The sequence below is a fragment of the Salvelinus namaycush genome, chromosome 30 (genome assembly GCF_016432855.1).
Source record: "Salvelinus namaycush isolate Seneca chromosome 30, SaNama_1.0, whole genome shotgun sequence".
NCBI lineage: Eukaryota > Metazoa > Chordata > Actinopteri > Salmoniformes > Salmonidae > Salvelinus > Salvelinus namaycush.
Window position 1 is genome coordinate 28,399,770 of NC_052336.1, and position 20,702 is coordinate 28,420,471.

Below are 20,702 nucleotides of genomic sequence, written 5' to 3' on the forward strand. Positions count from 1 at the left end.
TGCACAAAGGCGGAGGTAGCGGTCCTGCTGCTGGGTTGTTGCCCTCCTACGGCCTCCTCCACGTCTCCTGATGTACTGGCCTGTCTCCTGGTAGCGCCTCCATGCTCTGGACACTACGCTGACAGACACAGCAAACCTTTTTGCCACAGCTCGCATTGATGTGCCATCCTGGATGAGCTGCACTACCTGAGCCACTTGTGTGGGTTGTAGACTCCGTTTCATGCTACCACTAGAGTGAAAGCACCACCAGCATTCAAAAGTGACCAAAACATCAGCCAGGAAGCATAGGAACTGAGAAGTGGTGTGTGGTCACCACCTGCAGAATCACTCCTTTTTTGGGGGTGTCTTACTAATTGCCTATAATTTCCACCTTTTGTCTATTCCATTTGCACAACAGCATGTGAAATGTATTGTCAATCAGTGTTGCTTCCTAAGTGGACAGTTTGATTTCACAGAAGTGTGATTGACTTGGAGTTACATTGTGTTGTTTAAGTGTTCCCTTTATTTTTTTGAGCAGTGTATTTCGTTTTGATGAAATTATTTGCCTTCTGTACGTTTAAGAAACATTGCCTTGTGCCTTGAGATTCTATTAACCAAAAACCCACTTACTGTATCTTTAAGATAGTTCCTTATTTCTCTCCCTCATGAGGGAGGATAACGACATTTCGCAGAAGTAACAAAGTAGACCTATCAATTAGGGTTTTTACTGATATCAATTTTGTTTATGAATTAAGTGATTTTAAAACTAAATTCTTCTTACCAAATCGGTAACGGTATTTCTGCAATTTGAATTGGCCACAATGAGAAATCATAGTAGTCACAAACCACAGTTGGGTTCACAAGTTTGGACAGCACAGTAGAACATACAGTAAAGAAAAGTACAGTACACAGTAGAGCACATGAGTTGAGTAGATTCATGTACTGTACTGAACTCTGTACTATGTTGAGTTAAACTGTGTTATACTTTGATGTCCAAACTTGTGAAAAATAGATGTCTATTATTAGTTCAGATTTGTCCGGACCAACCTATTTTTGTCTTGTTTGGGGGCAAAGCTCATTAAAATAATTGCCATCATTTTAAATAAGAATTTGTTCTTAACTGACTTGCCTAGTTAAATAAATTAAAACATTTAATTGCTAGTGTGTAGAATAATACCCACGTATGCAAAGGAGGATATTGCATATTTCTACCTCTTTTTATGTACCTATTTAGGATACATTACCATGAAGAGAGTGACATAAGTAAGCATTTCTGTGGAGTACAGATCAGGGACCCATGATTAAATTCCGTTACCGCAATTCCGTTACTGGGTGTAAATCCACTTCACTTACTGTAGTTAAATAACCAAAATAGATTTATTTTCAAAGTTTAATGTGTCATGTCACAGCTGACGCCCCATTTCACTCTGCAAACATCGCTGAATCTTAATTCGGAGTGTATTCTGAGATTTCAATGTTTGTTTGGCAGACATGTTTTGAGTCTCCCCGCAATTCCGTTACCATGGAATTGCCTTAATGCCATAAATTGTCTGTCTTTCACTTAAACAATGGGGAGGAACCCGAAAGATCAGGCTACTGGAATTCTTTGCAGTTTGGATGTTTTCACGATTTTGTTATTTTATCACCTGCCCAATGGGTCAACCTCGGAGCAGGCTCAACTTACGTGACTGCTCACTTCAATTCCCCACGGCAGTAGGCCAACCCATACCATCTATTTGCAAGTCAGGCAAACTCACCAGAATTGAGAATTGCCATCCATAGTTGATAATGTGCCCATTCTCTCTCTCTTTTTTGTGTGTGTGTGTATTTTACAGGGTCACAACCATGACAGTTGCCATGGCCACGGGGGTCACTCGCATGTGCCTGCGGTGCATGGATTCGGGGATCACGGCAGTAGGATGGCGCACGGGTTCATGCCTGCTTTTCATGGCCAGTTTGGCCCAAGAGCTGACCAGATAGATCCCACTCAGCAGCCCAAGAAACGGTCGCATATGGATGACAGCAGCAGCTGGGACATTGTCAAGGCAACACAGTAAGATTCACCTCTGTTGTCTCATACGAAGCCCTATTAATGGCCACACAGTACAATTGTTCTGCTCCATAGCTCAGAATTAGTGCACTATATGGATAATAGGATTTCATTTGAAATCCCCCCCTGGAGATCCATAAAGCAGTAGGGATCAGATTGTTGTGCTTACTACTTTGCATTCAGGCTAAATGGCAATTCTGAGGACTGAATAGCTTTCAGGGATGTGAACACGTCACTCTTCCCGGCGATATTCATCCACGTGAATCGTGTAGATCCGTAAAAACTTTGGGGGGTGGCACGCACGAACAGATCTTCTCCCTGTGTGATCACCTTCTCTGGTGGCTGTGTCATCACGCACTCCACACAACAAACTCGTTTCCTTACTGGGAATTTTGGAATGTATTCGAAATGATGCTGTGAATATAGTTGATAGACGCAAATTATAGTTGTGTATGTTTCAATAGCGCAAATTACACACGGAAGATATTAACGTTAGCTACCTGACATTAGCTACATAGCTGACTTTAGCTAGCTAACTACGTTAGCGTTTAAGTTGGCAAACTAACATTACCACCCGCTTGCCTCAGCTAACTTAATTTTTCTTCAGTCTACTTCACATCTGTGTAATAACCCACAGAACAGTTATATGCATTGGAGGAAGCGCGGGATTAACTATGGGGTAAATCCATTTTTAATTCAATCACTTTTTGACAGCATACTTTAAAAAAAAAAATTTAAACAAAACTTACCATACATGTTTGCCCATGGAAGAAGTGGTCAGAAAGTGACTTTTTGGACCTGAATGCCAGAACATTCAGGAGATAAAGGTTCTCAAAGTTGACCCATTTTGCATATCCCACCATACCATGAGACATCCATGTCTTCATCACTGGAAAATGTAGTTTGATTATAGTTTAAAAGCCTACAAACAGGGCTGTCATTGTTTTTAAATAAATTACCAAAAAAATTAACAATTGTGCCATTAACCTTAAGATAACATGTTTACGCATTTTTATATAATTTGACGCTTAGACCCTACTTGACATCATCTGAGGTTTGTGTTGTGCCCGCCATCGGTTGAGACACATGCTCTTGAATACAGGGTGGGTGTCATTTCAATCATTAGCGGTTTCCATTAACTATTTAACTATTTTTTATTTTGACATTTAGAAAGCTCGCGTAGATGTGATAAATTGAAACGCACCCTAGCAGGAAATGAACTGTCTTGTGTTGATTAAAACAGTTGACCGTAATGACTTCACACCTACAAAAAAAAAACTATTTTGCAAAAACCTACAATGTCGGATAAAAATGTAGTGGTTGAAGTGTTTCCATTACTCATTTAGGCAAATTACGCGTTAATAAATTGGCGACAGCCTGTATGCCCTCCCATCTACAATGCCTTCAGAAAGTATTAATAACCCTTGACTTTTTTTCAATTTTGGGGGGTTAGCCTGAATCTAAAATTAATTACGTTGAGATTTTTTTGTCACTGGGCTACACACAATACCCCATAATGTCAGTGGAATTGTCTTTTTAGAATTGTGTACAAATTAATAACAAATGAAAAGCTGAAAGTATTGATTCAGTAAGTATTCAACCCCTTTTGTTATGGCAAGCCTAAATAAGCGCAGGAGTAAAAATTTGCTTAAATATGTTTTGTCACATGCGCCAAATACAACGGGTGTAGACTTTACTGTGAAATGCTTACTTACAAGCCCTTAAACAAAAATGTAGTTGTAAGAAAAATAAGAGTTAAGAAAATATTTAATAAACTAAAGTAATAATAAAAAAAAAGAATAATAACATTAATGAGGCTATATACAGGGGGTACCGGTACAGAGCCAATGTGCGGGGGTCAATGCAAATAGTCTGGGTAGCCATTTAACGAACTGTTCAGCTGTCTTATGGCTTGGGGGTAGAAGCTGTTAAGGAGCATTTTGGACCTAGACTTGGCGCTCTGGTACCGTTTGCCATGCGGTAGCAGAGCGAACAGTCTGTCTAGGGTGGCTGGAGTATTTGACAATTTTTAGGTTCTTCCTCTGACGCTGCCTAGTATAGAGGTCCTGGATGGCAGGAAGCTTGGCCCCAGTGACGTAATGGGCTGTACGCACTACCCTCTGTAGCGCCTTGCAGTCGGATGCCGAGTAGTTGCTATACCAGGCGGTGATGCAACCAGTCAGCATGCTCTTGATGGTCTAGCTGTGGATTTTTTTGAGGATCTGAGGACCCATGCCAAATCTTTTCAGTCTCCTGAGAGGTAATAGTTGTTGTCGTGTCCTCTTTACTACTATTTGTGTGTTTGGACCATGATCATTTTTTTGGTGATGTGGACACCAAGGAACTTGAAGCTCTCGACCTGCTCCACTACAGCCCTGTCGATGTTAATGGGGGCGTGCTCGGCCCTCCTTTTCCTGTAGTTCATGATCAGCTCCTTTGTCTTGATCACGTTGAGATAGAGGTTGTTGACCTGGTACCACACTTCCAGGTCTCTGACCTCCCTATAGGCTGTCTCATCATTGTCGGTGATCATGCCTACCACTGTTGTCGTCGGCAAACTTAATGATGGTGTTGGAATTGTGCTTGGCCACGCAGTTGTGGGTGAACAGGGAGTACAGGAGGAGACTAAGCACGCACCCCTGAGGGGCCCCCGTGTTAAGGATCAGCGTGGCGGATGTGTTGTTGCTTACCCTTAGGCCACCCCCAGGTGGTATCAGGAAGTCCAGGATCCAGTTGGGAGGCAATTAATCCCAGGTTCCTTAGTTTAGCGATGACTTTTGAGAGCACTATGGTGTTAAACTGAGTTGTAGTCATTGAACAGGACTCATAAGTTGCATGGGCTCACTCTGTGTGCAATAATAGGGTTTAAGGTGAATGACTACCTCATCTCTGTACCCCACACATACAATTATCTGTAAGGTCCATCAGTCGAGCAGTGAAATTGAAACACTGATTCAACCATAAAGACCAGTGAGGTTTTCCAATGCCTCACAAAGAAGAGCACCTATTGGTAGATGGGTAAAAATAAAAAGCAGACGTTGAATATCCCTTTGCGCATGTTGAAGTTATTAATTACACTTTGGATGGTGTATCAATACACCAAGTCACTACAAAGATACAGGCGTCCTTCCTAACTCAGTTGACGGAGAGGAAGGACACCGCTCAGGGATTTCACCATGAGGCCAATGGTGACTTTAAATTAGTTACAGAGTTTAATGGCTGTGATAGGAGAAAACGGAGGATGGATCAACAAGATTGTTGTTACTCCACAATACTAACATAATTGACAGAGTAAAAAGAAGGAAGCCTGTACAGAATACAAAATATTACAAAACATGCAACAAGGCACTAAAGTAGTACTGCAAAACATGTAGCAAAGCAATTCACTTTTTGTCCTAAATAAAATAAATGTTTGGGCCAAATCCAATACAACACATTACTGAGTACCACTCTCCATATTTTCAAGTATAGTGGTGGCTGCATCATATTAAGGGTATGCTTGTAATAGTTAAGGACTGAAGTTTTTCAGGATGAAATGGTATGGAGCTAAGCACAGGCAAAATCCTAGAGGAAAACCTGGTTCAGTCTGCTTTCCACCAGACACTGGTAGATGAATTCACCTTTCAGCAGGACAATAACCTAAAACACAAGGCCAAATCTACACTGCAGTTGCTTACATATGTTGTGTCTTTGGCTATGCCGGATTAAGTGATATGACATGCTATTCTATAAAATCCTTTCTCCGTAATTAATATTACCTGATTGAGGTAATCATGTAAATGTAATTAACTAGAGAGTCGGGGCACCACAAAATAATATTTATAGAGCTGTTATCTTCCGAATAAACTCTTAAAGACCTAGTAATATTTTACATCAATAGCAGTCAATATTAATTGTCACCTTATTTCAGTCTCAACCAAGAATTTACAACTTTCAGATATCTTCACGAACCCTGGCTAACAAGTTGAATCGGCAATACAAAATTGGGTTTAATTATTTATTTACTAAATACCTAACTAATCACACAGAATTACATATACACAGAATGAATCATACCTTGATTACAAAATAAGTCATAAAGGAAAACGTCCCTAGCGGACGGAACAGATATGACAGCTGGTTACACAAAAGAAAAGGGGCTGGGTTTGAGTGAAAGAGCGGGAAGACTTGAGGAACAAAGGTACCAGTCATGCTATCGTAAATACAGTATCTTATGCATTCTAAATTACCGCCCATTTGGAAAAGGAAAATGCAATAAATATTTACTCTGAGCTGCGCTTCGGTAGGTTGGTGGTAGATGGAAGGCCGTGCTGCCCAACCGAGTCCTTTGTCCTTTGAAGAATGTTTCTGCTGGTAAATTGGATACGTTGTAGTAACGTCGTTGTGTGGTAGACGGGATACTCTGTCTGTTTTTTCCTAGCCCACGTTTGCAGCTGCTGTTGCTAACTCAACGGCTAGGAGGTATCACTTCTGTAGTGAATAAGAGTTCAAAGTTCATACCATTCGCAACCAAAGCTCACGCTGAGGTTGGCTTAGTTCTGTAGTTGACATGTCTCTTCACAGGGGGCGGGCCACTGATTGACCAGAGCCCTAACCTTCTGAAAACCCAAATCTCTAATTTGGAAGCTAAAATTACATTTAATCTCTTCACCAATCATTTATATTCAAACATTTAAATTGAACAACAATTCCATGTGAATCTGATAACTACAATGTGCAGACTTTCCACTGTAGAGTTTATGTACTCCTATTATTGATGGGAATGTCTCAGATGACAACCGAACTGACATCATATTCATTAAGTACCACCGCATATGTTCAATTGGTCGGATTACCAGAATATAGTTCATTTCCCCCCACCTTCTGATGTTCCCAGAATCTCTATGTTAACCAAAGGATTTTCAAATGTCACATCAGTAGGGTAGAGAGAGGAAAAAGGGGGGGGGGGGGGGGTATTTATAACTGTCATAAACCTACCCCCAGGCCAACGTCATGACACTTACCAAGAAGACAGTGAATGTTCCTGAGTGACCGAGTTATGGTTTTGATTTGAAAATCTATGTCAAGACCTGAAAATGGTTGTCTAGCAATGATCAACAACCAATTTGACAGAATTTTGAAACGAATATAGGGCAAATGTTGCACAATCCAGGTGAGGAAAGCTCTTAGACTTACCCAGAAATACTCAGCTGTAATCGCTGCTAAATGGGTTTCTACAAAGTATTGAGTCAGGGTTGAATAAAAACATGTTTGCACTTTGTCATTGTGGGGTATTGTGTGTAGATGGTGTGTGTAGATGGGTGAATGAAAGAAAAAAAAAAATACATCAATTTTGAATTCAGGCTGCTTCGGGTTGCTTTTTTGGTTGTCTGGGAAGGTTCACCATCCAATTATTTCAGAGTGCAAAGTTTCACCATGGCATGGACCAGATGGCATGGACCATTGTGATACATTAGCAGATGAGAATTAGAATGTCAAATATTAGTCAATTATTGCATTTTATCAATGATGGCTTTTTGCGAGCTAACGGAGACATGAAACAGACAGTGCCTTCAGAAAGTATTCAGACCCCTTGACTTTTTCCAAGTTTTGTTACGTTTACAATTTAATCAATTTTAGAATAAGGCAATTTTTTTCCCCATCAATCTACACACAATACCCCATAATGACAAAACAAAAACTGTTTTTTAGAAATGTTAGTTTTTTATTTTTATAAATTAGCTATCACATTAACATAAGTATTCAGACCCTTTACTCAGTACTTTGAAGCACCTTTTTGCAGCGATTAAAGCCTCAAGTGTCCCAGTCCCTGACACTGAAAAACTTCCCCACAGCATGATGCTGCCACCACCGTACTTCAACATTGGGATGGTGCCATGTTTCCTCCAGACGTGACACTTGGCATTCAGGCCAAAGAGTTCAATCTGGGTTTCATCAGACCAGAGAATCTCGTTTCTCATGGTCTGAGAGTCCTTTAGGTGCCTCTTGGCAAACTCCAAGCGGGCTGTCATGTGCATTTTACTGAGGAGTGGCTTCTGTCTGGACACTCTACCATAAAGGCCTGATTGGTGGAGTGCTGCAGAGATGGTTGTCCTTCTGGAAGTTTCTCCCATTTCCACAGCGGAACTCTGGAGCTTTGTCAGAGTGACCATCGAGTTCTTGGTCACCTCCCTGACCAAGGCCCTTCTCCCCTGATTGCTCAGGTTTGGCTGGGCATCCAGCTCTACGAAAAGTCTTGGTGGTTACAAACTTCCATTTCAAGAATGGAGGCCACTGTGTTCTTGGGGACCTTCAATGCTGCAGAAATGTTTTGGTACCCTTCCCCAGATCTGTGCCTCGACACAATCCTGTCTCGGAGCTCAACGGACAATTCCTTTGACCTCATGGCTTGGTTTTTGCTCTGTGGGACATTTTTATATAGACAGGTGTGTGTGCCTTTTCCAAATCATGTCCAATCAATTGAATTTACCACAGGTGGACTCCAATCAAGTTGTAGAAACATCTCAAGGATGATCAATGGAAACAGGATGCACCTGAGCTCAGTTTCGAGTCTCATAGCGAAGGGTCTGAATACTTATGTAAATACGTATTTAAAAAAAAAAAAAAAAAAATTGCTAAACTTTCTAAACCTGTTTTTGCTTAGTCATTATGGGGTATTGTGTTAGATTGCTGAGGATTTTATTTAATCCATTTTGGAATAAGGCTGTAATGTGGAAAAAGTCATAGGGTCTGAATACGTTTCAAATGCATTGTGTAGTCTATATCTGCCGTTTACATTACACATGTCGCGATGATTTTCTTTGCCATGTTGCTTTTGTCGAATAAACCTGTGTCAATGGAAACCTGCCTATTTAAATAGAATTGACCAGAGCACTGAAATTTAGCTGGTACACTATTGACATTTTTTAAAATTTTATTGACAATTTAACTTCTAACTACTACCACAATTACGATCCAACCACCGTTGAATGTCAACTTTAAATAGTCACATCTATTCTTTTTTTCTATATTTCAATATCTTTCCTAAGGAAGATGGACAGTATAATTTAAAACAGATATTTCCATTCAAGGCAACATTCTCTGACGTCGACCTCCAAGAATGGTGACACCATTTGAAAGTCGAAATGTCAATTGTATCAGCCAAAACATGACACCCATCCTGTATTAAAGAGCATGATGTCTCAACCGATTGCGGGCACAACACACAAAACCTCAAATGATGTAAAATAGGGTCTAAGCTATGCGAATAAAGTTGACACATTTTTGGATACTGCAACTGACATTTTAAGGTAAATGTATAATTTAAGAAATTGTAAAATAGTTTGACAATCTTGTTTTGTAAGCTTTTTAAATTATATAAATCTCAACTGTTTTATTATTTCCAGTTATGAATACATGGATGTCTCATGGTATGGTGGGATATACAAAATGGGTCAACTTAGAGTACCAGTATCTCTTGAAAGTTTTGGCATTCGGGTCCAAAAAGTCACTTCTACAATTGGCAAATATCTATGGAAGGTTTCATTCAAATCAGAAGGGGTGCTGTCAGAAAGTGAATGAATTCAAATGGATTTACCCTTTCTAAATGTGGTTGCTTTATTACTAAACTTAGAATTGTAGCACAGGCATGTGCAGTTCACGAACGATTTTGTTAACTACTCTTTTTACAGACTCGAGTCATGATTCATTTTTTTGAGTGACTTGTTCATTTGATTTGGTTGTTTTCCCTGCTAGTGCTGGCCACAATGAGTCCTATAGCAGGATTAATACACCCTCAGCGGCTCCAGAGACTTGCTCCGACCACCAACTGTCTGTCATATCTATGCCTGACCAAAAATACATGTTAGGGAAGAGTAGTGGTCAGTGCCACTTAAGATGAGTGATGACGATTTTTTTTAAATTTATCAGTATGGCCTTATTTATATTGGACTGTTTCTGCGCCTGAAACACGGGACCAACACTTGTTGCGTTTTATCTTTTTGTTTAGTGTAGTTTTTATTGGGAAGACAGATGGTGTTTTATCAAAAGCAATCACTTTTGCATTGTGAAAACACAGAATCCTAGTGCTTAACCTACATCACTTTTGTTTTAACTTCTAGTTCCTCCCAAACCCGGATCCGGGAGCACCCCCATCAGTAAAAAAGCTGACTAGCATAGCCTAGCATAGCGTCACAAGTAAATACTAGCATCTAAATATCATTAAATCACAAGTCCAAGACACCAGATGAAAGATACACATCTTGTGAATCCAGCCATCATTTCTGATTTTTAAAATGTTTTACAGGGAAGACACAATATGTAAATCTATTAGCTAACCACGTTAGCAAAAGACACTACTTTTTTTACTCCACCATTTTTTTACTGCATCAGTAGCTATCACAAATTCGACCAAATAAAGATATAAATAGCCACTAACCAAGAAACAACTTCATCAGATGACAGTCTGATAACATATTTATTGTATAGCATATGTTTTGTTAGAAAAATGTGCATATTTCAGGTATAAATCATAGTTTACCATTGCAGCCACCATCACAACTCTCACCAAAGCAACTAGAATAACTACAGAGACCATCGTGTATTACCTAATTACTCATCATAAAACATTTCTTAAAAATACACAGCGTACAGCAAATGAAAGACACAGATCTTGTGAATCCAGCCAATATTTCAGATTTTCTAAGTGTTTTACAGCGAAAACACAATATAGCATTATATTAGCTTACCACAATAGCCAGAAACACAACACCATTTACCAGCAGCAAAGGTTAGCGATCGTAACAAACAGGCAAAAGATATATAATTTTTGACTAACCTTGATATTCTTCATCAGATGACAGTCCTGTAACATCATATTACACAATGCATATAGGGTTTGTTCGAAAATGTGCATATTTAGCGGCACAAATCGTGGTTATACAATGTGATTAGTGGCCAAAACTTCAAGCAATCTGTCCGGCGCCATCTTGGAGAGGCACCTATTCTAATCGATAAGTAATCATAAACTTGACAAAAAAAATACAGGTTGGACAGCAAATGAAAGATACATTAGTTCTTAATGCAACCGCTGTGTTAGATTTTTAAAATTAACGTTACTGCGCAATACAGCGTGCGCTAAAGCGAGACGTACCGAAATTCATGGCGGAATTATTATTTGACATTTGTCAACATAAATACGAATTAACAGCATAAAGACTGCTTACTATTTGCTGAGCTTCCATCAGAATCTTGGGCAAGGTGTCCTTTCTCCAGAACAATCGTCTTTTGGTTGAAAGATGTCCTCTTCTCCTGTAGAAATAGCAGCTAACGATAGCCATCCACTGGAGAGGTGTCCAACTCGTGATAGCGCGTCACAAAGAAATCCCAGAAAATCGCAATAAACTGCTATAAGTCGGTTTAAATTAACTACCTTATGATGTCTTTAACACCTATAACGAATAAAAACATGACCGGAGATATAGAACTGCTAAAACGAAAGCTTTTCAGGACGCCATTGTGATGTCCCTCTTGCGCCAGGCGCCCCGTTGAAAAGAACGGTACTTCCGTTCCATGAGCTTTTATAGTGCCCCAGATGGTGCAATCCACTCCATTCAAATTCTCACCGCTTACTGACATCTAGAGGAAGGCGTATGCAGTGCATGTAGCCCCATAGCTTACATGGGGACTTATAAACTGACCCTAGAACAGGGACCTCGATTTCAGAAATCTCACTTCCTGACAGGAAATGTGCTGCAGAATGAGTTCTGTTTCACTCAGAGAAATAATTCAAACGGTTTTAGAAACTAGAGAGTGTTTTCTATCCAATTGTAATAATAATATGCATATTGTACGAGCAAGAATTGAGTACGAGGCAGTTTAATTTGGGAACGAAATTATTACAAAGTGCAAATAGCACCCCCTATTGACAAAAGGTTTTAAGCCGACTTTGCCATCAAACAGGGCACCCGGCTCATGGCAGGTAGCCCAGTTCCAAAACAAATACAATCACTTTTCACTTGGTGCGAACTATGCCTGCCCGGGCCGGCTTAATCGAATCCCCTTGATACCAACAAATTATGGTGTGTTTCTCATATCAAAATTGAATGACCTGAGCACAGAATGCAACCCTATGCGTCCTACAAATACACTGCTCAAAAAAATAAAGGGAACACTTAAACAACACAATGTAACTCCAAGTCAATCACACTTCTGTGAAATCAAACTGTCCACTTAGGAAGCAACACTGATTGACAATAAATTTCACATGCTGTTGTGCAAATGGAATAGACTAAAGGTGGAAATTAAAGGCAATTAGCAAGACACCCCCAATAAAGGAGTGATTCTGCAGGTGGTGACCACAGACCACTTCTCAGTTCCTATGCTTCCTGGCTGATGTTTTGGTCACTTTTGAATGCTGGCGGTGCTCTCACTCTAGTGGTAGCATGAGACGCAGTCTACAACCCACACAAGTGGCTCAGGTAGTGCATCTCATCCAGGATGGCACATCAATGCGAGCTGTGGCAAGAAGGTTTGCTGTGTCTGTCAGCGTAGTGTCCAGAGCATGGAGGCGCTACCAGGAGACAGGCCAGTACATCAGGAGACGTGGAGGAGGCCGTAGGAGGGCAACAACCCAGCAGCAGGACCGCTACCTCCACCTTTGAGCAGGAGGAGCACTGCCAGAGCCCTGCAAAATGACCTCCAGCAGGCCACAAATGTGCATGTGTCAGCATATGGTCTCACGAGGGCTCTGAGGATCTCATCTCGGTACCTAATGGCAGTCAGGCTACCTCTGGCGAGCACATGGAGGGCTGTGCGGCCCCACAAAGAAATGCCACCCCACACCATGACTGACCCACCGCCAAACCGGTCATGCTGGAGGATGTTGCAGGCAGCAGAACGTTCTCCACGGCGTCTCCAGACTCTGTCACGTCTGCCACATGTGCTCATGTGCTCAGTGTGAACCTGCTTTCATCTGTGAAGAGCACAGGGCGCCAGTGGCGAATTTGCCAATATTGGTGTTCTCTGGCAAATGCCAAACGTCCTGCACGGTGTTGGGCTGTAAGCACAACCCCCACCTGTGGACGTCGGGCCCTCATACCACCCTCATTGAGTCTGTTTCTGACCGTTTGAGCAGACACATGCACATTTGTAACCTGCTGGAGGTCATTTTGCAGGGCTCTGGCAGTGCTCCTCCTGCTCAAAGGTGGAGGTAGCGGTCCTGCTGCTGGGTTGTTGCCCTCCTACGGCCTCCTCCACGTCTCCTGATGTACTGGCCTGTCTCCTGGTAGCGCCTCCATGCTCTGGACACTACGCTGACAGACACAGCAAACCTTCTTGCCACAGCTCGCATTGATGTGCCATCCTGGATGAGATGCACTACCTGAGCCACTTGTGTGGGTTGTAGACTGCGTCTCATGCTACCACTAGAGTGAGAGCACCGCCAGCATTCAAAAGTGACCAAAACATCAGCCAGGAAGCATAGGAACTGAGAAGTGGTCTGTGGTCACCACCTGCAGAATCACTCCTTTATTGGGGGTGTCTTGCTAATTGCCTTTAATTTCCACCTTTAGTCTATTCCATTTGCACAACAGCATGTGAAATTTATTGTCAATCAGTGTTGCTTCCTAAGTGGACAGTTTGATTTCACAGAAGTGTGATTGACTTGGAGTTACATTGTGTTGTTTAAGTGTTCCCTTTATTTTTTTGAGCAGTGTAGAATATCAAACCGAGTTCAGAGCGAGTTCTCCATCATATATCACGTGTGACAGCTGTGAGCAAGCCAGCTTCATCCCTAACCACATCGGCTACTTCTCTCCGTCCGTTGTTTCTGCGCATCTCTATCAGTTTTAAAATGTTATTTAGCCATGATGACAAGCTGGGGTGTGCAGAGTGATGGGGTTTCTGTTACATTTGTTTAATTATTGGAGCGGTTGTGCGAAGTGAATACTTATCGTTTTATTTTTCCTGTAAGAACAAACAGGCCAGTCGGACTTCGCTGTCACACAGTCTCTAAGTTCCACTGCCAAATAGGAAAAATGGAGCACCGTGATAGTCAGGCTTGCGCTTTTACATAACTTAAAACAGATTTTTTTTTCCTAGCCCAAACCACTCAAACGCGATGCTCTATATTACTGGAGCTACTGTACCATCTTCCCTTTCTACGCGAATTGGCGCACATTTTATATCATTTTACAAGCCATGTTGCGGGCCGTTGTAAACTACTAGCGAGTTTCTGGTTTGATAACAAACAACCTTTAGAATCGTTACCAGGCCAGCTAGCTAATAACATGGTACCTTGGCTATGCACAAATTTGGATGGCACAGGAAAAAGGGATTATCAATGTAATTCTAAGCTAACCCACCATAATGTCATATAGAAAGAGGAGTTATACAGACATTATGTTTACATCTTAGTCATTTAGCAGACGCTTTTAACCAGAAGGACTTACAGTAGTGAGTGCATACATGTTCATACTGGTCCCCCATGGGAATCGAACCCACAACCCTGGCGTTGCGAGCGCCATGCTGTACCAACTGAGGAACACAGGACCACGTGTTCTGTTTTGTTCCTCTGAAAATCCTGCATCCCTCCTGCCACTTCTCTCTCAAACTCAACTTCTCTGTTCTCAACCCAGACCATGTAAATGTAATTGTAGTCATGCATGATAATAACTAGCATAACTTTTCTGACCAAATGCAGAAAAGCCATGGCATCAATTTATGAGCAGGACTAAATACTGACCCCTAGTGTCAGTACATGGATATGATATGACAATGTTGAAGCTTAGTGTCAAGTTGGAAAAATGGTAACCTTGTTTATTGTACCAGGTTCTCCTTTTTTGATTCATGTGTATATTCCAGTACACCTTCCAGAGGTGGATAGAAATATGTATTCTATGTGCGAGTGAATCGATTTTCAATATCTTCTCCCCCCGTGATTTGGATTTTAGGTTTGGTATCCTGGACCGATGTAAGGAACTGGTGGAGGCTGGTTACAATGTGAGGCAGCCTGACAAGGAGAATGTCTCCCTCCTACACTGGGCAGCCATCAACAACCACCCAGAGGTGGTCAAGTAAGGGTTCGACATCAAACACATGTCTGGTTGTGCAGCACGGCTTCTATCTCAAGGCCATCCGACTGTTAAATATCCACAGAGAGGCTGCTGCCTACATGCATACAGACTTGAAATCATTGGTCGCTTTAATAAATGGAACGCTAGTCACTTTAATAATGTTTACATATCTTGCATTACTCATCTAATATGTATATACTGTATTCTGTCTGCTGTATGTGACCAATACAATTTTATTTGGTTAGGACTGTAGTTTTAGATTTTGAATGTTTACTTTTTTCTCACAAACAACAATCCTACGTCATTCCCAAAGAGGAGCCCATGCTAAGCGGAATATTCCTGTGCAAAGACATTGGTAGGTGTGTTTTTAAGATTCAATACTCTTTCATAGGTATTATATATCCAAAGGGGCCGTCATAGACCAACTAGGTGGCGACCTGAACTCCACACCCCTGCATTGGGCCATAAGGTAATTGCTTTGTTGTTAGGCAAGGTCACCTCTCTCTCCCTCTCTATCCACCCTTACAGTTTCGGTCAAATATATTGGCACCCTTACGTGATTTACTACTTCTTCTCGGATAAGTTTAAATAGAAAACTTGCGATGTTCACAAGTCTATTTGTTTGATTTACAACTGCATACGACCAAGAAAATAAACTGAAATTATGATTTTTTTTCACTTCAGTCAAAAATGGCCTGGACTAAATTTATTCAAATGAATTTGCTTGGAGGCAAGTTCTCATTTACTGTGTAATAGAGCCAAACAGGGAAATGGTTCCAATTGTTTTTCCACGGTTCATTTTCCCCATAGGGGATTTTAGAAGCGCCTAATATAAGGGCTGTGTTTCGTGTAGGCTTACCCTGGCGTGACGTTTTGATAACCACATTAGTAGCTAATTAGCATTTCATTTTTGGGGGGGTAAATGCAGGCGAATATATCGATAGGTCACCTCGTCCTAGAGAGATTTGCACGGTTATCAAAACGTTACGCCAGGGTAAGCCTACACGAGACGCGGCCCTTATTTTAAGTGTTTCTAAAAATCCCCTATGGGAAGAATGCCTGGTGAACTGCAAGGTTTTATGGGTATTGTGACTCGTACTGTGGTGCTCTTTATCTCATTGTGGTAAGTTGTAGGTGCGTACAGGGTTAAAATAGTAATTCAACCACTTTTGAAGATAAACAGAACATTTGGCTCCATTGGAAAAAGTAAGGGTGCCAATATTTGGTTTGGTGACTTATGGATGGTTGTCTGTGGACAGGCAAGGCCACCTCTCCATGGTGATCCAGCTGCTGCGGTACGGAGCCGACCCATCTGTGACCGACGGGGAGGGCTACCGCAGCCTGCATCTGGCAATCCTCTTCCAACACATGCCCATAGCAGCCTACCTCCTGGCCAAGGGACAGGTGAGACTCTTTCTCTCTCAGCCACAAACTCCTTCTCTTTTATTATTGTGCTTTCTCATCCTTTCTCTTTTATTCACCCTCTTCAGTCTAACAGGGCCCTTTTTATTTTGCTGTTATAGGAAGTTGACCTTCCAGACTCAAGTGGGCAAACACCCCTGATGTTGGCAGCACAGAAAATCATTGGGTACGTTTCCCTGCAACCCAATGATTATTTGTTTCTTTTCTATGTATGCTTACAATAACATCTGTCCTCAATAACTGGCCTATTAGGCTGTTTTGGTCATGTACTACTAAGAAAGGTCATGGTTAAGGTGGGGAGATCTGGGAGTCAATAAACCAATCATTGAATGCAGGCCCGAGCCCACTAACTTCCTGATGAAGTGCAATGCGTCGGTGAGTGCGGTGGACAAAGTGAACAGGAACTCTCCGCTGCACTGTGCCGTGCTGGCGGGAAACGTGGACGCCGCCCACATCCTGCTGGAGGCCGGGGCTAGCGTGGATGCCGAGAACGCCAACGTGAGATCTCTCTCTCTCACACACACACACACACACTAATTAATCCTATCATAAATGTGAGCTCCTGTGGGGGATTATAAAAGCATAGACTAAATCGATACTCAGGATGTTACTAACATAAGTCTCTGAGATGCATGTGTTGGCGTATTAGAAAGATGAACATATTTATTTGCTATAGTGAATATAATGGACTATATAATGTGTGAGGTTAACTAAGGATTGTGAGTGTGATGATGGGACTGTGTTGTGTGTCTCCTCAGGGTCACAGTCCCATAGACCTGGCCCACCAGGTGCACAGCCCCCTGCTCGTCCACATGCTCAACCACGTCAAGCAGGAGAGAATACGCTCCAAATCCCGCTGCCTGCGCCTAGTTAACCGGTACAGGGTATGGATGCCACGCACACACTTTTCCTCTGCCTACGTTACGTCAACACACACAGGGTGTGGGCCACGACACTTTCATATGCTCAACAAATGCCTATGAGAGATGTTGACCCATATTTCCAGTATCGTGTGTGTGTGTGTGACAGCATGAGGGAGAACAATAATTAACCTTGGCTTAAAACAGATGCCAACGCTGCAGTTTCCCTCATATTGTGGTTGGAATTAATATTTAGTATTTCTCTTCAGTCAAGATTATTTAAGTGATTATTTCTCTCTTTCTCTCTCTCTGCTCTTGTCTTTCTCCAGGTGTGTCTTCAGTTTATGTTCTGCGTTGCTGTGCTGGGCAGTGTGGGAGCGATAGCCGACTTGAGCTCAGAATCCTGGCTGCTGAAAGGGGTTCTGCTGGCCTGTGTGATGGCTGTGGTCAACCTGGCTCAACGGTGAGAACACACATTGGCCGCCCGTGGTCAATCCGGTAGACGAGACCACACGGCATCACAGTGGTTAGGGTTGATCAACTGTTATGAGTGTTCTTCAACTGCTAGTTAACTGCGATGCATTGAGAGATCCGCAGTGCACCCCTTGTCTAGAGCTCTGTTGGTATTACATGGGACCTCCGCAAGATGGCGCTCACGTACTGACTCTAGTAGCCTGCTTTTATTCATACTGTCCGTGCTTGGTTCTGTCAAATCTCCCTGGGCAGTTGTTTGCTGACATTAAGTAGATGTACTCTCTAGGAGCACTTATGGGGCAACTCATTTTCAAACAAGACTGATATTTTTTTAAATTTACATTTTAAATGTAACCTTTTATTTAAGTAGGCAAGTCAGTTAAGAACAAATTCTTATTTGGCCTAACCCGGACAACACTGGGCCAATTGTGCGCCGCCCTATGGGACTCATCACGGCCGGATGTGATACAGCCTGGATTCGAACCAGGGACTGTAGTGACACCTCTTGCACTGAGATGCAGTGCCTTAGACCGCTGCGCCACTCGGGCGAACAGTTGAAACAATATTATAACATGTACAATAATAAGTGTGGGTGTGTGTGTACACTTACAGGCAGTTGGTGAGCCCGGCCCTGCAGTCGCTGGTTCCTGCTACAGCTCTCATGGCATCAATCTTCTGGATGCTGGTCACCTGGTGCCTGTGCTTCCTGCCTGATATCCTTTAACACAGGGCCTCTACTGTCACTCACACTCCAACCCAGCGCAGCACTCTACGTTCTGTACTTACCCAGCATGTAACACTGTACTGAATCAACACTAAAAAGCCCCCTGTCATTGACTTTCCTAGTCCATCTCAATCTCGTCTAGTTCAGTCCAGACCATTCTAGTCCAGCCTAACCAAGTCCATTTAAAAAAAATAAAAAAAATTTTTTTTAAAGGAGAACCGGAGCTCCTTCCTCCTTGCGTATTTTATCAGATGGCGGGGTACAGAGTAGACAGTGCGAAAGTATAGGGTTCGGGTGGTATTTTCTACCCATGCCGCTATGTGCTTGAGAGGCTGCAGCACTCCCGCCGCGCTCTCGTACCAAGTCCATCTCAGTCCAGTATCATGGTTTAGGTGCTAAAGTAGTTAACGTTTCACACCCATAAAATTCTAATCTGGACCGCAGTCATTTTATTTGTGTTTTTTTCATTCTTCCCCTCTAATCAGGGGCCTATTTAGTCCTGGGACACTAGGTGGGTGCGATTGAATTATCAGGTAGAACGTGACTTCCAGGGTAGGTTGGAATACACCTACTGTATGTGGTGCGATGTTATGTCCTTAACCCGTCTCCCTACATGGTCCCAGTGCCACGGTACAGGTGTTGTTCACTTTCAACGCCACGGCTCTGCTCTACTACTACCTCCGCTCCTGTAGGACTGACCCCGGCATCGTCAAGGCAACTGAGGAAGAGAAAAAGCTGGTAAGGAGCAGGACATCGGGAGAGGCGTTGTTCTATCACTGTTGTTTTTGTTTTTAAAGACTGGGAGAGAAACATTATGGACGGGTCAACGTTTACTCTGGTCTGGCTGGAGGGGTAGTTGGCATGTGACATGGCTGCCAATCTACTTCAATGACATGGACGTGATGGATCTTGTTGGTCTTCTGTGTCGCCTACAGAATATGGTGTTGCTGGCAGAGGCGGGCTGCTTGGACCCCAGGATCTTCTGCACTTCCTGTATGGTAAGCCACAAGGACCAAAGTAGACCAGTTCCATTCCAACACGTTTACTCAACCGTAGCTATTAGCGAGATAGAGGGATACTCATGACCTCCAAATGAAAAAATATGTTTGCTCGTGCTTTCACATGTTAGGAAATGTGGTGATATGTTGAAATGCTGATTGGTTGATTTGTTTCGGTCATGCAGATGAAGAAGCCTATGAGGGCCAGTCACTGCTTCTCCTGTGACGCCTGCGTGGCAAAACAGGATCATCACTCCGTCTGGATCAATGGCTGCATAGGTGACTAAAAATGTACCCTGAATTATAGATACAGTTTGTAGGATAATCTACACTAAACCTCAATACGCGCTAATAGGGTTGTGTAGTGGAATGCAATCGTTGTAGTGGCAGTCAGCTAGTATTTGAACAGTTGGAAACGCAGTATTCTTTTAAGATTAGCTGACACAAATGCACAGCCATCATTTGCCACTTTCTCTTTCTCCCACCCGTTCTTACTTTCTTCAGGTGCCAGGAATCACCACTTCTTTGTTCTCTTCCTGCTCTATCTCTGCCTGATGGGAGCGTGGATGTTCTACGGATGTCTCGTGTGTGAGTGACAGTCTCAATTGGTCACATAGACAATAGTACTTTATTTGTGTACATTCTTAACGCATGTACTTGTCTTCCTGCCTGACATTCTCGTGTGTGTGTGTTGCCAGACTGGTCAAAGCACTGCCCGCTGCACTACCAGGAGGAGGGTGTGTGGGGTGCCATCTCTGCCCTGGTGGGCTGTTCTTCCTGGGTACTGGGTGTCTTCTGTCTAGCTTTCTTCCATACCACTTGGGCTTCCATACTCCTGGTCATACAGCTCTACCAGGTAATTGTGTGTTTGTGTGGTAGCTATATGATGCTACAATGCTACCTCCACTTCTACAGCTGTAGGCATGTTGTATTTGGATAACTTCTTGAAACGCTGTGAAAGAAAACTACCGCGTTACTATGTGCACTCGAGCTACACGCTGTGCGTGTCTTTTTGATTTGCTCAGAATCAAACGCTGGTTGTATTATTCATGATTGATGTGTTGTCTTCTGTGTTGACGCCGTCTTGCTGCAGTGTCTTCCCCGGGGCGGTCCCCCATGCTGCTCACTGCCTTAATGATGCCG

The 20,702-nt window shown here is 42.5% G+C and overlaps 1 protein-coding gene across 1 annotated transcript in view; it reads left to right on the forward strand.

The window, feature by feature from the left end:
- LOC120025138 (putative palmitoyltransferase ZDHHC13) overlaps positions 1 to 20,702 on the forward strand; it is a 30,714-nt gene that overhangs the window by 7,403 nt on the left and 2,609 nt on the right. The window contains exons 2-15 of the mRNA XM_038969582.1: positions 1,815 to 2,032; positions 14,959 to 15,081; positions 15,473 to 15,550; positions 16,341 to 16,485; positions 16,605 to 16,669; positions 16,839 to 17,001; positions 17,262 to 17,387; positions 17,693 to 17,826; positions 18,450 to 18,550; positions 19,175 to 19,299; positions 19,497 to 19,559; positions 19,745 to 19,838; positions 20,064 to 20,147; positions 20,258 to 20,415. Coding sequence (XP_038825510.1) covers positions 1,815 to 2,032; positions 14,959 to 15,081; positions 15,473 to 15,550; positions 16,341 to 16,485; positions 16,605 to 16,669; positions 16,839 to 17,001; positions 17,262 to 17,387; positions 17,693 to 17,826; positions 18,450 to 18,550; positions 19,175 to 19,299; positions 19,497 to 19,559; positions 19,745 to 19,838; positions 20,064 to 20,147; positions 20,258 to 20,415 — 1,677 coding nt within the window. The remainder of the gene's footprint in view (positions 1 to 1,814; positions 2,033 to 14,958; positions 15,082 to 15,472; positions 15,551 to 16,340; positions 16,486 to 16,604; positions 16,670 to 16,838; positions 17,002 to 17,261; positions 17,388 to 17,692; positions 17,827 to 18,449; positions 18,551 to 19,174; positions 19,300 to 19,496; positions 19,560 to 19,744; positions 19,839 to 20,063; positions 20,148 to 20,257; positions 20,416 to 20,702) is intronic.